The sequence below is a fragment of the Polypterus senegalus genome, chromosome 18 (genome assembly GCF_016835505.1).
Source record: "Polypterus senegalus isolate Bchr_013 chromosome 18, ASM1683550v1, whole genome shotgun sequence".
Lineage (NCBI taxonomy): Eukaryota > Metazoa > Chordata > Cladistia > Polypteriformes > Polypteridae > Polypterus > Polypterus senegalus.
Genome location: NC_053171.1, coordinates 54,920,512 through 54,935,507, shown reverse-complemented (window position 1 = coordinate 54,935,507; position 14,996 = coordinate 54,920,512). Strand labels below are relative to the sequence as shown.

The 14,996-nt window shown below is 43.3% G+C and overlaps 1 protein-coding gene across 1 annotated transcript; it reads left to right on the top strand.

Moving 5' to 3' along the window:
• Window positions 1–7,860: 7,860 nt before the first annotated feature.
• On the top strand, window positions 7,861–11,423 carry LOC120519102 (erythroid membrane-associated protein-like). The gene is made up of 3 exons (XM_039742203.1): window positions 7,861–8,191; window positions 8,282–8,308; window positions 9,832–11,423. The coding sequence occupies exons 1-3, from the start codon at window positions 8,116–8,118 to the stop codon at window positions 10,467–10,469; spliced, it is 741 nt and encodes a 246-aa protein (XP_039598137.1). The 5' UTR covers window positions 7,861–8,115; the 3' UTR covers window positions 10,470–11,423.
• The last annotated feature ends 3,573 nt before the right edge of the window (window positions 11,424–14,996 follow it).

Genomic DNA, 14,996 nt, shown 5'->3' with positions numbered 1-14,996 from the left:
CTTAGCAGCAACTCCTCTACTGTTCATTCAATGGAGAAGAATGAGAGGTAAGGACAGAAGATCTCATAATGACATCAGAACAGACTGAATGCTCAGGAAACATTCATAAATAATTAATATATTCTTTTTTCTCTTTCTTAGAAACAATCGCCAGATATGATTCAATAGGTGTGTACAATTCTAAATTTTCTGTTCTCCAATTTAGACTCAATTTGATTTCATTTATGCTGTGGCTTTTTAGATAGATAGATAGATAGATAGATAGATAGATAGATAGATAGATAGATACTTTAGTAATCCCCAAGGGGAAATTCACATACTCCAGCAGCAGCATACTGATAAAAAACAATATTAATTAAAGAGTGATAAAAATGCAGTGCAAGTTTAAAAATGCAAGATAGAGAGTGCGAGGCAGGTATAACAGTCTATAATCTTGTAAAATGTTAACGTTTACCCCCCCGGGTGGAACTGAAGAGTCACATAGTGTGGGGGAGGAACGATCTCCTCAGTCTGTCAGTGGAGCAGGACAGTGACAGCAGTCTGTCGCTGAAGCTGCTCCTCTGTCTGGAGATGATCCTGTTCAGTGGATACAGTGGATTCTCCATGATTGACAGGAGCGTGCTCAGTGCCCGTCGCTCTGCCACGGATGTCAAACTGTCCAGCTCCGTGCTTACAATAAAGCCTGCCTTCCTCACCAGTTTGTCCAGGCGTGAGGTGTCCCTCTTCTTTATGCTGCCTCCCCAGCACACCACCGCGTAGAAGATGACGCTTGCCACAACCGTCTGATAGAACATCTGCAGCATCTTATTGCAGATGTTGCAGGATGCCAGCCTTCTAAGGAAGTATAGTTGGCTCTGTCCTCTTTTGCACAGAGCATCAGTATTGGCAGTCCAGTCCAATTTATCATCCAGCTGCACTCCCAGGTATTTATAGGTCTGCACTAACTGCACACAGTCACCTCTGATGATCACAGGGTCCGTGAGGGGCTTGGGTCTCCTAAAATCCACCACCAGTTCCTTGATTTTGCTGGTGTTCAGGTGTAAGTGGTTGGAGTCGCACCATTTATCAAAGTCCTTGATTAGGTTCCTGTACTCCTCCTCCTGCCCACTCCTGATGCAGCCCACAATAGCAGTGTCATCAGCAAACATTTGCATGTGGCAGGACTCCGAGTTGTATTAGCAGTCTGATGTACATAGACTGAACTGGACTGGAGAAAGTACAGTCCCCTGCGGTGCCCCTGTGCTGCTGATCACAATGTCAGACCTGCAGTTCTGGAGACACACATACTGAGGTCTGTCTGTAAGATAGTCCACGATCCATGCCCACCAGGTATGAATCTACTCCCATCTCTAATTTTTATTGTCATCTCTGAATCCTGAGAAGGGTCAGTCAGTGTGTATTTTGATCATACATTTCACAGTTAGTGGCTGTAGGGGTCAAATTTGGAAATCCACTCTAACAATGGAAGGACATGTACACTGTCCACAGAAGACATCATACCAGGAACTGAACTGGACTTTGAGTGCTGTGGGCTAACTAAACCTAACATCATGTGTGTGCTGAATGCCAAATGGCTCCTCAATTACACATCTAATCCTCTCTCTAGTTGTGAGTCAGCACATGGCCATAGATAGGAGACAATTCTGCTCAAGGACTGGTCTTATGAGGTCGACTTGTGGTGATTTACTTTTTTACCTTACAAAGATGAAAAAATGAAATTTTGGTAATTATTTAATGTGTGCCTTAAATGTCAACTGACCGTCAAAAATAACTCCAAGGTTATGGGCATTAGTGGTAGGTGATTCTGAAATACTATCAACAGACAAACTAGAAGTGACATCATCTGTGGCGCCGGAACCGGAAGTGACATCATTGATAGCACCAGTACCAGTAGTGACATCATCGATAGCACTGGCACTTAGTGGGATTTCCCAGAGATAGTCTGATGAGGATGGAGAGAGAAAGTTAGTGCAGCTCACCACCCCCTGGTCTGCTGTGCTACTACTTTTATTTAGGCCCTCTAGCTGCCTCTCAATCGCACGTGTGTGACAAGGACCCAGACCAAACCCCCCCCCCAACAAGCACCAATCGGGTCAGGCGGCTCTGACCAAAAGGTTGTAAACTCATGAAAGGGCATCTTCATTGGCATGGAGAGAACCCTTACGATGAATAAGCGAAAACATTCTTAAGAGTTCTCTTCTTTGTTAAATCAGGGCGCCATTCTCTCTGAAAACTGAGGTACAAACCGGCGGTAATACCAAGCTAAACCAAGAAATGCTTAGACTTGCCGCTTGTTTCACGGATGGGGCCATTTCAGTATGGCATCTACTTTTGAACACTGTGGCTTTATGGTACCTCGACCCACCAGGTAGCCTAAATATTTAGGTTCCTTCAACCCAAAAAACATTTTTTTGGATTGATCCGAAGCCCGGCTTTATCCAGCATCTGTACTACTGCTCAGATCTGCACTATGTGTTCCTTTCATGTGTGTCATGAGGCCGGAGCACTTTATCCACCAGATGCTGGAAAGTCACAGGAGCTCTATGTAACCCGAAAGGAAGGACATGATATTGCCAGCGTCCACTAGGGGTGCTGAATGTGGTTTTAACCTTAGTGGAGTTCCGTTAAAGGAACCTGGCAGTACCCCTTCATCATGTCAAGGTGGTCAAATAGTTCACCTGTCCAAGCCTCTCGAGGAAGTCGTCCACTCGAGGCATTGGATAAGCATCAAATTGGGAGACTTGATTAAGCTGGCGGAAGTCATTGCAAAACCTCCAGCTCCTGGCAGGCTTACAAACCAAGACTATCAGACTGGACCAGGGACTATGACTTTCCTCGACAACTCCTAGTTCCAGCATGCACTTTATTTCAAGCTCCACTTCTGCTTTTTTTGCCTCTGGAAGATGATAGTGGCACTCTCGAACAATAACCCCAGGCTCTGTCACAATGTGGTGCTCAATCAGAGAGGTCCTTCCTGGCTCCTCGCTCACTACTTCCAGGACAGACAGGATAGCTGCTTCAAGCTCCTGTCTGTCTAGAATTTAATTCATTACCAAAATCAAGGATATTTTTCTGAGCAAAGAAAGAGCGGGGCTGAGTGGAGGAGGGATCGGGATCTGTTTCCTTCCACAACGTCAGCAAGTTTGCATGTTATATCCACTCGCTCAGTCGATGGTTGGCTTGTTTCACCAAAGTCTTTTCCTCTTCTTAACTTCATAGGGGCCCTGCCAATGGGCTCGCAACTTAGAATGGAAGGTAGGAACTAAAACCATGGCACACGAGCACGAGGAGGAGGAGCTGATTCCAGTTCCATCTGTCCCCGCTGACCACCTTACAAAGCATTTGTTTGAGAGTCTGATTAAATCTCTTGACCTGACTGTCAGTTTGAGGATGATACACCGTGGTCTTTATGCGCTTCATTTTAAGTAACTTGGCTGTCTCCCTGAAGTCTCCGAGGTGAAAGGCATCCTTTGATCCGTAAGGATCTCCTTAGGGATGCCAACTCGTGCAAAAATCCATACCAGTTCCTGTGCAATAACCTTCGACGTGGCTGAGTACAGAGGAACAGCCTCTGGATATCAGGTTATGTAATCCATGAGAACTAATATATATTTGTGTCCTCGGGCTGAGAGCTCTATGGGTCCTACTATATCGATGCCAATCCTTTAAAGGGGACATCAATCAAGGGAAGGGGAATGAGAGGAGCTCAGTCCCTCCTAGGAATTTGCCGTAATTGACACTCTGGGCAAGAGACACAAAAATGGCGAACCTCCTCATTAATTCCTGGTCAATAGAATTGGAGCTTAATGCACTCTAATGTTTTTTCAGTGGCCAAATGGCCTCCTAGGGAGTAGGTGCATGCCAATTCACAGACCTGCCGCCAGTAGGTTTGTGGTATTAATAATAACTTCCGCATCTCCCCCTCATGCTCTGCTACCTGATACAATAGATCATTCCCAATTACAAAGTGAGGTACTTGTGGCATGGGCTGATGAGTGCGTTTACCATTGACTAGTACAACTACATTTTTAGAAAATTTCAGGGAGTCATCATTCCACTGCTCCATTTTGAAAGAAGCTGGAGTTTCCTTAAATTTAAATTGAATCTCGAAGAGAGGGTCCGGTCTATCCTCAAGGGGTGGGGATTCTTCCTGGCTCATTGAAGCACTGGGAAATGACGTTTCTGCCTGCAACAGTCCCCCTCCACCTCTTGGTCTTCTGTTTCTCTCTTTGCTAGCTGATTAAATGACGTGGAGACAGCTTGAGATGGGTCATTCCCGTCTATAACTAGGCCTAAATTATGTTTGGGAGCAGTCAGTGCTATACTGCATTTATTGTTAGACCAGTCCTGCCCTAAAATCACAGGAAAAGGGAAATTTCTTTAGCGATCCTCCATGGCTGATGAAATATAGGGCTGTTTTATATTGTAGGATTTCTCCGTGTTTACTGTACAAGTAATATTGGTCTTTACTTTTACCCATTGTTGCAGTAGTACATATCAGTGATCAACTATTGAAATGTTACTGCTGGATTCTACAAATGCTTTAACCTTAAATCCATTAAGGATCACTACTCCTGTATGTGACATCATCGGGGGTTTAAAAATGCACACAACCCCGCCCCCCCTTTCTCCCTCCAGCTGCATTCCTCCTCATTCCTGAGCAGGTTGCCCACCCATTGGTCCAAGGACTTCAGAACAGGCTCCAGTTCGTAAGGGAGAGGAAGATTTTGTGGGACATAATCCCCATAATGTACGCTAAAGGACTGTGCTGCTCTCCCAGATTGAGAGTGTAGCAATGACACCCTAGGGTGCTGCTGATATGTTATAATTACTCAGGTCTTCTCCTTCCGTCTCAGTGGCACACTCCACCAGGTCCCCAGTCCAACACACCAACAGGGAAAGTTTCAACAACAACAATTTTAGTCAAAGGAGCCACCCTCAATTGAATGGTGTCCCAAACAAAGAAAATAGAATAAAAGCTTAACAACAGTGCAGTGAAAATTAATAAACAGTAATAAGTACCTTATGCAAATATAATATATACAATCCTATAACCTGTGCCTCTAAGCAAGCAGTATTTAATAAAAGCTCCCTTTATGCTTCCAGTCCCTCAGGAAACCTTCTTCCCCTCCCACCTCACTGGCCAGTGATACCAGGAAAACAAACAAAAAGAAAACGGCGTTGGGGCCCTTTGTTTCTATCGTTGGAGCACTCTATCTCCAAATGGAGCATTTGTAATCCACCGAAAAGATATCTGTCCTCCAACTGGACTCTCCAAATAGGTGGCCACAATAGAGTAAAGTAAAGATAGGGATAATTGTGCGATATACAGCTCACCACTCCTGGGTTCTGGAAGACGCTCCTCAGTGATCCAATAATCCCCAACGGCCCCCTCGAAGCTTCGATAAAATCACTCCTCTCACCGGTTCCTCCAGGTCGATTCTCTCTCCTCCGCAAAAGTCTATTCCTCTCCGCAAAAGTCTATCTCCGAAAAAAGTCTATTCCTCCCCGCAAAAGTCTATCTCCTCCGCCCCCCTCACTCTCCAAGTCCGTTCCCCGTCCGTCTCCCCTAAAACAGAGTTCCCCCCCGTATTCTATTCCTGTCCTGATCAGCCGCTCTGCTGCCATCTAATGTCTAGCTCTTAAAATTGCAGCTCCATGACTCTTATTCAGACATACACACACAAGATGTCTGTGTGCATAGCTACACGAGGTTGTCCTAGATGAGCTCATCCATATTCTGAAAGTCTCACCATACCAGCTGGGTGAAATGCTCAGGAAGGTTTGTGAGGAAAAGAAAGCAGGCAACCTGCTGCACTATCTGGACAGGGGCGCAATCAAAAAGCCTTAGCCAAAGTGATACCTTTTTCCAGAGATCAAAGGCTTGCTCCTGGGTCGGCCACTCTGGGTTGAATCTCCGTTTTTTTATTCTTCTCACCTGTTGATCTGGGGATGCCCCACATTTATTTAGGGTCTTGATCCTAGTGGGGGGAGGTGTCTCTTCCAAGAGAGCATAATAAGCCCCTTTCGCTTCCCCTATAGGAAGCAGCCCACTCCTGTGTGTCTCTCCCAAGCACTCTTTGTTTTTTTACTAGCCCAGACATTTCTAATGGGAGCAGAGCCTGCACTGAGTCTTTCCGAACTATGGGACGAAACCCCCAACATGGAAAATCAGCCCCGGTACTTCTTCTGGGCTTGCATCCTACCGACTACACCACTGTAACAAGAATGACACGAGTACATTAAAAAAGGTTAAAGGCAGCCACTCATTTATTGTGCCCTGGCTGCAAATGGCTAATTCAGGTGAGATGTGTTCAGGTTGAAGTCCAAAACAGAACTGATTGTGGTTTGATAAGATGGTGGCTTTAAAGGCTGTGACAGGAAGTGATGTTGTCTGGTCCAGAACCAGAAGTGATGTCATTGGGACTGAAAGTGACATCATCGATGGTACCGGAAGTGACATCATCAATAGCGCCAGAACCTAGCGGGATTTCCCGGAGATAATCTGCAGAGGACGGAGAGAGAAAGTTAGTGCAGCTTGCCACCCCCTGGTCTGGCATGGTACTACTATTATTTAGGCCCTCTGGCTGCCTCCCAATTGCATGTGTATGACAGGGAAAAATATAAATCATCAGTGGTATGATTATGATGTAATCTTCATGTAATGACTAAGAAAAGAGCAACGTCTGTCACCAGAACGTCTTCAGTTGTAAAAATCTCACTTGTCAAACTTAGAAATTGACATATGTCAATGTTAATGTCAATTTATTTATATAGCACATTTAAAACAACATAGTAATGCTGCGGCCAAAGTGCTTTACAATAATACAATAAAAGAAAAAAACAAAAACAATAAACAATAAAACATAAATAGTAATAAAATATATGAACATAAAATAAGATAGATAATAAATAGAAATAATGTTATATGATCACAAAGAGGAAAACCATCAGTATTACTGAAGGTCACTGAATGCAAGTGAAAAGAAGTGAGTTTTTAATCTTGTTTTGAACTGTTCAATTGTAGACGACTCCTTAATATGATGAGGTAAAGAGTTCCACAGACGAGGGGCAGCAGTTACAAAGGCCCTGTCCCCCTTGGTTTTACATTTGGTACGAGGAATAACAAGAGAAATCTGACCAGAAGATCTAAGCACTCTGGATGGCTGGTGTAAAATACACAATTCAGATAAATAGGCAGGAGCAAGCCCATGTAACGATTTAAAAACTAGCAGCAAGATTTTAAAATCAATTCGAAAACTGACAGGCAGGCAGTGTAAGTTCAGTTCACACAGCAGTTTGTTTCTGGTCACTTTCTTACATGGTCACTGACACTTGGGACAGTTGACGTTGAGAAGACAACTGAAAAAGAAAAAGATTGCATTGAAGGCCAAATTTAGTTAATATCTGAAGTAGGAGACACCCTGATAAAGAAGAGGGTCTGTCCACACAATAAGTAAAGAGTGAGCAATGAAAGACGGAGTAAACACAAAATATAGAAAAAAAATCAGGGTGAATATGAAAAGCATGGGGGTCACCAAAGAACAACAAACAGGCTGAGGACTGACTGGAGACAACACCAAAGTAGTAACAGTCAGCCTAACGGGACCATCTGATATCAACTGACCATCCAGTGTGTGACGACGAGCAGGTCATATGAAGCTGATGCCCAGAAATGTCAACAGTAGATGTGCTCCTAGAGCTGGCACCACAGTTACAATGACTGGTATGTGTCTTACTACATTGTAGTCACACTAATTTACACATGCAGCATTCATTTATGTGTTTCTGTGAATACGAAACATGGTCAGAAGTCTCACTGGTAGGACATCCACTCCTAATAAACATAAATCATTCTGTTCCATCTTCATCAGACGTCACGCAGATTCACAGCCAATGGCCCGTAGGATGTTAATTCCGGAAATCCATTTTCAATCTGTGCTTGGCACTCCAGCCATTTTCACGTCCATTGTTCTGCCATCTATTAACAAAGGGTCTTTATGCTGGGAAATTTGATTAAACCACCAAAAATATAAATATATTTTAAGTTTAGGGAAGTGGAAAATAAAAGTAAATTAAAACTGAGAATAAGAACTGAAGCGATGATGTTTTGTCATGGCTCACGTGATTATTCACTCAGTAACACCGCTCTCTTCTTCTGCAGAAAACTCACAACGCGTCACAAATGCAGGTACAATATTTAAAATGGGAGTGGGGGGGTATTGAGGTATCTTTCAAGTCTCACTCTTTATTGCTCTCATTTCTTATTTATTTTTTACAGAATGGAGGAGAATATGCAGCTCAACAGGTATGGCTGATAAGTTGGTCTTGACCTAATGATGAAATTCTCATCTTCTGTGTCTGTAGTCTTTGTGTCTTCATGTTAAAAGTGTCACCTTTGTGACCTTGAGAAGCAGCACCTTGTGAGCTCTGTGACTGTCCCCCAGGTCTGAGTAAATGACTAAGGTCATTCTGTGTGGGTGGCACAGTGGTAGCTCTGTTGTCCTGCAGCAAGGACAACGGGGTACACATCTTAGGGACTCCTTGTGTGGCGTTTGCATGTTCTGCCTGTGACTGTGTGGGTCTCCTCCATGCGCACTAAAGACATGCAGCTTAGGTGGTCTGGTGATACTCATTTAGTCCAGATGTGTGTCTGTGTGTTCACCTTGTGATGGAGTGGTGTCCTGTCCATGGATTATTCCTGTCTTGCCCCTGATGCTTGCTGTGATCTGCTTCATCTTCCCGACTCTGCCCTGGATTAGGAGTTTATGAAAATGGATGGATGCTTGTTCTGTGTATTTTGTGTACCAGCAGATGAGCTGGTAGTTAAGGAAAAGGAAGATCTAAGCCTGTCTTGTCCCTTGGTGGTCTCTTGGAAAATTGTCATTTAACTCATTTCCATGAATTCCCTAAATAATCCACTGTCATAAATGGCTGGATTCTCCTTGGCAAGCAGGCTTTTTTTTTGTTTCAAGAACATCTGTCAAGTCAGCAAAGATGTAATTAAAGACTGGACCTTCCTTGTGCAGTATGCACTCCTCCAGTTTATTCCTTGGTACAATGGATACTCATTTGTCTTGTGGACTCAGCATTTCATTTTGATTCTATGGTCTTGTACCGATTAGCACTGCAAACTATTGGTACTAATCCCGCTACTTAAAAACTCCATGATGTCCCATCTGTCACTTAAGACTCTGTTGTGTTTCAGAACACACCCTTTCTCAGGCCCACAGTGAATTTGCTACATTTCCAGTATGTTGATGTTGAAGTATTTGTGAGATGACAACACTGAGAACACAGTTTAAGTTTTCACACACGACACTTACACTTTAAAGTAAACTGAATAATGCTGAGTCCTCACCATAGCACACTGTCCATTCTCAGACCAATCAGTGTCCAGTCCTGTCCAATGTTTATTGCTACTTTGTATTTTGTCCCGCTATCCTGTCCATCTTGTGCTGTTCAGTGTCATAAATTCTGACACAAGGAACTCAGAAACATAAAGTGGATGGTTTGATAAATAAAAGGCCTCTAATGCAGTGTAAGGATGTGAAAAGTGAAAGAATCATCGACAGAGCAGCATAAAATGGATTAAAGCAGAGAGGAAGGAGAAGGAGAAGGGAACAACAGGCCAGGAGTGGACATGAGACCCTCAGATTAGTGACAACAAGCCTGAGAGCTGAGTGCCAGGCCTCATTGTTGGACTTCTTCATTGTGTCTTTTACAAATCCTCACTGTGTATTTGTCGTTTTTATTAAAATGTCTCAGTTCTTGCGTTGTGGTGTTCACAGCATGGTAATCAGGCTTTTTTGTGTTCTTTCTTCTCCTCAGCTGATGTCACTTTTGACCCTGAGACTGCACACCCGTTGCTCATTGTGTCCAAAGACGGGAAGGAAGTGAGACTTGGAGACACACAGCAGAGAGTGACGGACAATCCAAAGAGGTTTGACTACTGTATTAATGTCCTGGCCAGAAAAGGGATTCACCTCAGGGAGACACTACTGGGAAGTGGAGGTCGGGGAGAAGACGGCCTGGAATTTAGGAGTCATCAGAGAGTCAGCCGCAGCAGGAAGGGGGGGATTATATTGAATCCATATTTTGGATACTGGACTGTGTGGCTGAAGAATGAGAACAAGTACACAGCTAACATTGACCATCCTGTCCTCCTCCCCCTGAGAGTGAAGCCCTGGACAGTGGGGGTCTTTCTGGACTACGATGAAGGACAGGTCTCCTTTTACAATGCCCAGTCCCGCTCTCACCTGTACACCTTCACAGACACCCTCTATCCATTCTTCAATCCTGAACTTAATCATGGTGGTAAAAATGCGGCCCCTGTGCACACACTGACCCCTCAGCACACTGACCACTCTGAATTAATCATTTGTCAATATCTGTGTCTGGTCAGAGCAGCACAAAGCCAATGGAGACTTTCTTTAACATTCAGTCCACCAAACTCAAAGCCCCCCTGAGGTTTCCTGCTGTTGGCTGCTTGTCTGATTTTCATTTTCAGGATTTCTGTGGTTAATGGAGACATCGGGACTGCATTCTTGGGATTTTTAAATGGCAGTGGATAAAAGCATCAGCTCCACAAACAAATGTGAATCTTTTCAATTGTATTTGAGAATGAACAGAAATATTGAGTGCTCATCTTTAATTTGACATTCAAGGATGAAGTCAACAAAAATGGTTGTGTTCTGCACAGCACTGGATTTGTCTTCTTCAATCTTTGTATAAAGTCACATGCTGGTGGTCAGTCCTGATGACTCTGATTTGCTCACTTTGTTGACACTGTGATAGGCGCCTGGGGACCTTGACTCACAGGGACGCCAGGAGTGTGAAAGGACTGGGAAAGAGGCAATACCTCCCTGGGGCATGAGAGGGCAGGTCACTGGTTTGCATTGGGGCCATGGAACTGGAGCTTGGGAGCGTGCATGCAAATCATTAGGGTGCACCTGGAGCAAATCCGGGTGCATTATAAAAGGGGCTGCCTCACTCCATTTATGGAGCCAGAGTCTGGAGGAAGAACTTGTGAGAGGAGAGTGGAGGTGGTAGAAGAGAAGAAAGGACTGTGAGCATTATTGTGGTGTTTTGGGTACTTTGTGTGAAGAATTAAACGTGTATGTTCTGGACTTCTGGCTGTCTCAGTGTCTGTCTGTGTCCGGGCGTCTTTCACAACAGTAGAAGTCTGAAAGGGCACAAAGAGTGAAAGCTCAGCAGAAGAAATCCAAGACTCTCAATATCCAGCACACCATTCATTTTGTAACTCGCTTATCTAATTCAGGGTCATGTGAGGACTATGCCAATGTGGGGATCAACATGGATAAGAACCAATCTATGACACCAGAGCTGAAGACCAACCATCAATCACTGTGCTACTATGTTACCACCAATCAGACAAATATAAATTAATATCTAGCATTATAACCTTATATTGTTAAACTTGGACTAAAATACACAACATTGTAAGTCTGCTGAAAAGTTCATCCAACATTGAGATGAGTTTCTGATTAAATAAAACATAAAGAGACTTCAAATTAAAATAAAGAAAGACAGGAATTAAAAAAATAAGACAGATTCTGACTAAAGACTACAAAAATAAGTCATCGACCTTAGTGGAGGTGACACGGCACTGCCCTCTGTATATAAAATGGCTTCGCATGAGCTTCTCTACAATGTCACAGCGACTGGTCTGAGAGTCCATCACACAACCCTAAAACTCTGGCAGACTTGACATTCACAGACGTGAGTGACCTGATTGAGGGTCCACATTATCTGCCACCCCTGTCACCACTGGGAAAATTTTAATTCAGAGAGTCATGTCGTCTTCATAGGAGTGAATGACAAGACCCGATGAAGAGTTGAACTTGGATCATTCATCTTCAAAGTGACCATTAAGTGAAGTAAGTTATCAGGTCAGCCAGGATTTGTGAGGCCTATTGGATTAAAGTGTCTCATAAAGGACCATCAGGGTCATTTTGAGACCTCAGCAGAACCTCTTCTACTCCATCATGAACTCATTTCAGTGACACACACAGCTGCACTGCTGCAGTGCTAGGAATCAAGGTGTGCTACAGAAATGATAATAATAAGTTTAATTCATGAACAGAGCTCTAGATGTGACAAAAACAACTGAAAAGACAGAATTATAAAACGGATGAATTTACACAAATCAGCTCAATTAAATATGACAACAGAATACAGAATTGTGTGCAAATCGCATCATCTTGTGGTTATGAAGTGTAATAAAAATAAATAAAAATGGACTAAATCCATCAATCCAGTCATCATCTGAATCAGTTTATTTATTGTGCATTTGAGCATGAAGGCGTATGTGAGACTCAAAAATCTAATCTTGTCTGTAATTTATAAATGTACATCCTTTGATTTAGATGACAACACGCCTCGCAGTGTTTCAGGCTCTCAGCTGTTTCTTTATTATTGTCCACATCTACAGATACAGTAGCTCCAAGATGACAAATTGGCTTCCATTTGTGAATGCAGCTGCCATTCAGCTGGAATTCTTGGACATTTTCCCATCAGATTTGCACATCTCATAAGAATAAACATGTGAGTCCTGATGAATGTTGCATCAATGAAATTCCCAGTAGCCATTGTAGTCTCACTTGTCACTTTGCTGCCAGTCTTCACCACCAGGCTTCTGTCTCTAAAATGAAGACCTGAAGACGTAGAGCGCCAGTGCACATTTGTCTTTGTGTTGTAACACACCGACTTCAGAGGTCTTTTGTTATATTCTGACACCATCACGTCTGTTACTGAATGGTGAGTAGTGATTAGTGATCCCTGCTGAGTTTACTTCACCTCGAGCTGGGTGAAATCGTGGAAATGATATGGGAATTCTCCAGACTCTGCCAAATTAACTGAAGTCTGTGGGGAAGGAGAAACTGAACCAGTTCTGATGGGGCTATACTGATGCAGTGGTCTTTTAAATGACCCTGAGGTAGATGGACACAACTGCCAACTATGCTGGCCAAACTCCCCACTGTGCTACCATGCTTTCCTGAGATAAAATTAAAGAAATACTCCACTTGATGATTATGTTTTTACATTTTACTAATCCAATATAGTTTGTAGTGATGGCCAGGAAAAAAAATTTAATGTCATGTTTTCATTCAGAATGGAGATAAAGCTTATGATAACATACAAGTCAATGGTGACCAGTGGTGTACAAAAGCAAACGATGTGAACAATGTCCGTGAAATAAAGAAAAAATAAAATCTCACATTACTCGTGTCACATCATCCACATTTTGGTTATCCAGTTGTATACTCAAAATGTGTAAAACCCCTCCATATTAGTAATAGAGTTAAACACAGGTCCACCACGCCCTCAATCCTCTTCAGTTCACATACCAGGAGAAGGTGAGAGCGGAGGATGCCATCATCTATATGCTACACCGATCCTTCTCCCACTTGGACAGAGGCAGTGGTGCTGTTAGAATTATGTTTCTGAACTTCTCTAGCGCCTTCAACACCATCTAACCTCTGCTCCTTAGGGACAAGCTGACAGAGATGGGAGTAGATTCATACCTGGTGCCATGGATCGTGGACTATCTTACAGACAGACCTCAGTATGTGTGTCTCAGGAACTGCAGATCTGACATTGTGGTCAGCAACACAGGAGCACCGCAAGGGACTGTACTTTCTCCAGTCCTGTTCAGCCTATATACATCAGACTTCCAATACAACTCGGAGTCCTGCCACGTGCAAAAGTTCGCTGATGACACTGCTATTGTGGGCTGCATCAGGAGTGGGCAGGAGGAGGAGTATAGGAAGCTAATCAAAGACTTTGTTAAATGGTGCGACTCAAACCTGAACACCAGCAAGACCAAGGAACTGGTGGTGGATTTTAGGAGGCCCAGGCCCCTCATGGACCCCGTGATCATCAGAGGAGACTGTGCACAGAGGGTGCAGACCTAAAAATACCTGGGAATGCAGCTGGATGATAAATTGGACTGGACTGCCAATACTGATGCTCTGCGTAAGAAAGGTCAGAGCCGACTATACTTCCTTAGAAGGTTATCGTCCTTCAACATCTGCAATAAGATGCTGCAGATGTTCTACCAGATGGTTGTGGCGAGTGCTCTCTTCTACGCGGTGGTGTGCTGGGGAGGCAGCATAAAGATGAAGGACGCCTCACACCTGGACAATCTTGTTAGGAAGGCAGGCTCTGTTGTAGGAATGAAGCTGGACAGTTTAACATCTGTGGCAGAGCAACGGGCACTAAGTAAGCTCCTGTCAATCATGAAGAATCCACTGCATCTACTGAACAGTGTCATCTCCAGACAGAGGAGTAGCTTCAGTGAAAGACTTTTGTCACTGTCCTGCTCCACTGATAGACTGAGGAGATTGTTCCTCCCCCACACTATGCGACTCTTCAATTCCACCCAGGGGGGTAAACGTTAACATTATACAATAACATATTGTCTGTTTTACCTTTTGTCTGCATTTTTATCACTCTTTAATTTAATATTGTTTTTTATCAGTATGCTGCTGCTGGAGTATGTGAATTTCCCCTTGGGATTAATAAAGTATCTATCTATCTATCTATCTATCTATCTGTCTATCTATCTATCTATCTATCTATCTATCTATCTATCTATCTATCTGTCTGTCTGTCTGTCTGTCTGTCTGTCTGTCTGTCTGTGATATTGTGGAAACCACAGAAGCGAGGTGGCCCGTCAAATGGAACTGTAACTTTTGATGGTTAATAGCAACTTTTGGTCACCTCGGAGATTTATTATCTCCAGGAATGCAACTAATAGTACTTTTTGTTTTCATTTCCTTCATCGTCCATTATCTCATTGATAATATTTAAAGACCTTATATTGCCATGATTTGTCTAATCACTGAGATCCTTTCTGTTTCAGTGGGTGTTTATGTGTATAAATGTTCTATGGTTTAATAATTCACTGTTAGCGCATTATTGTTGTAAACATGTTCAAATTACATCAACCTCCATTTACTACAAAAAATAAA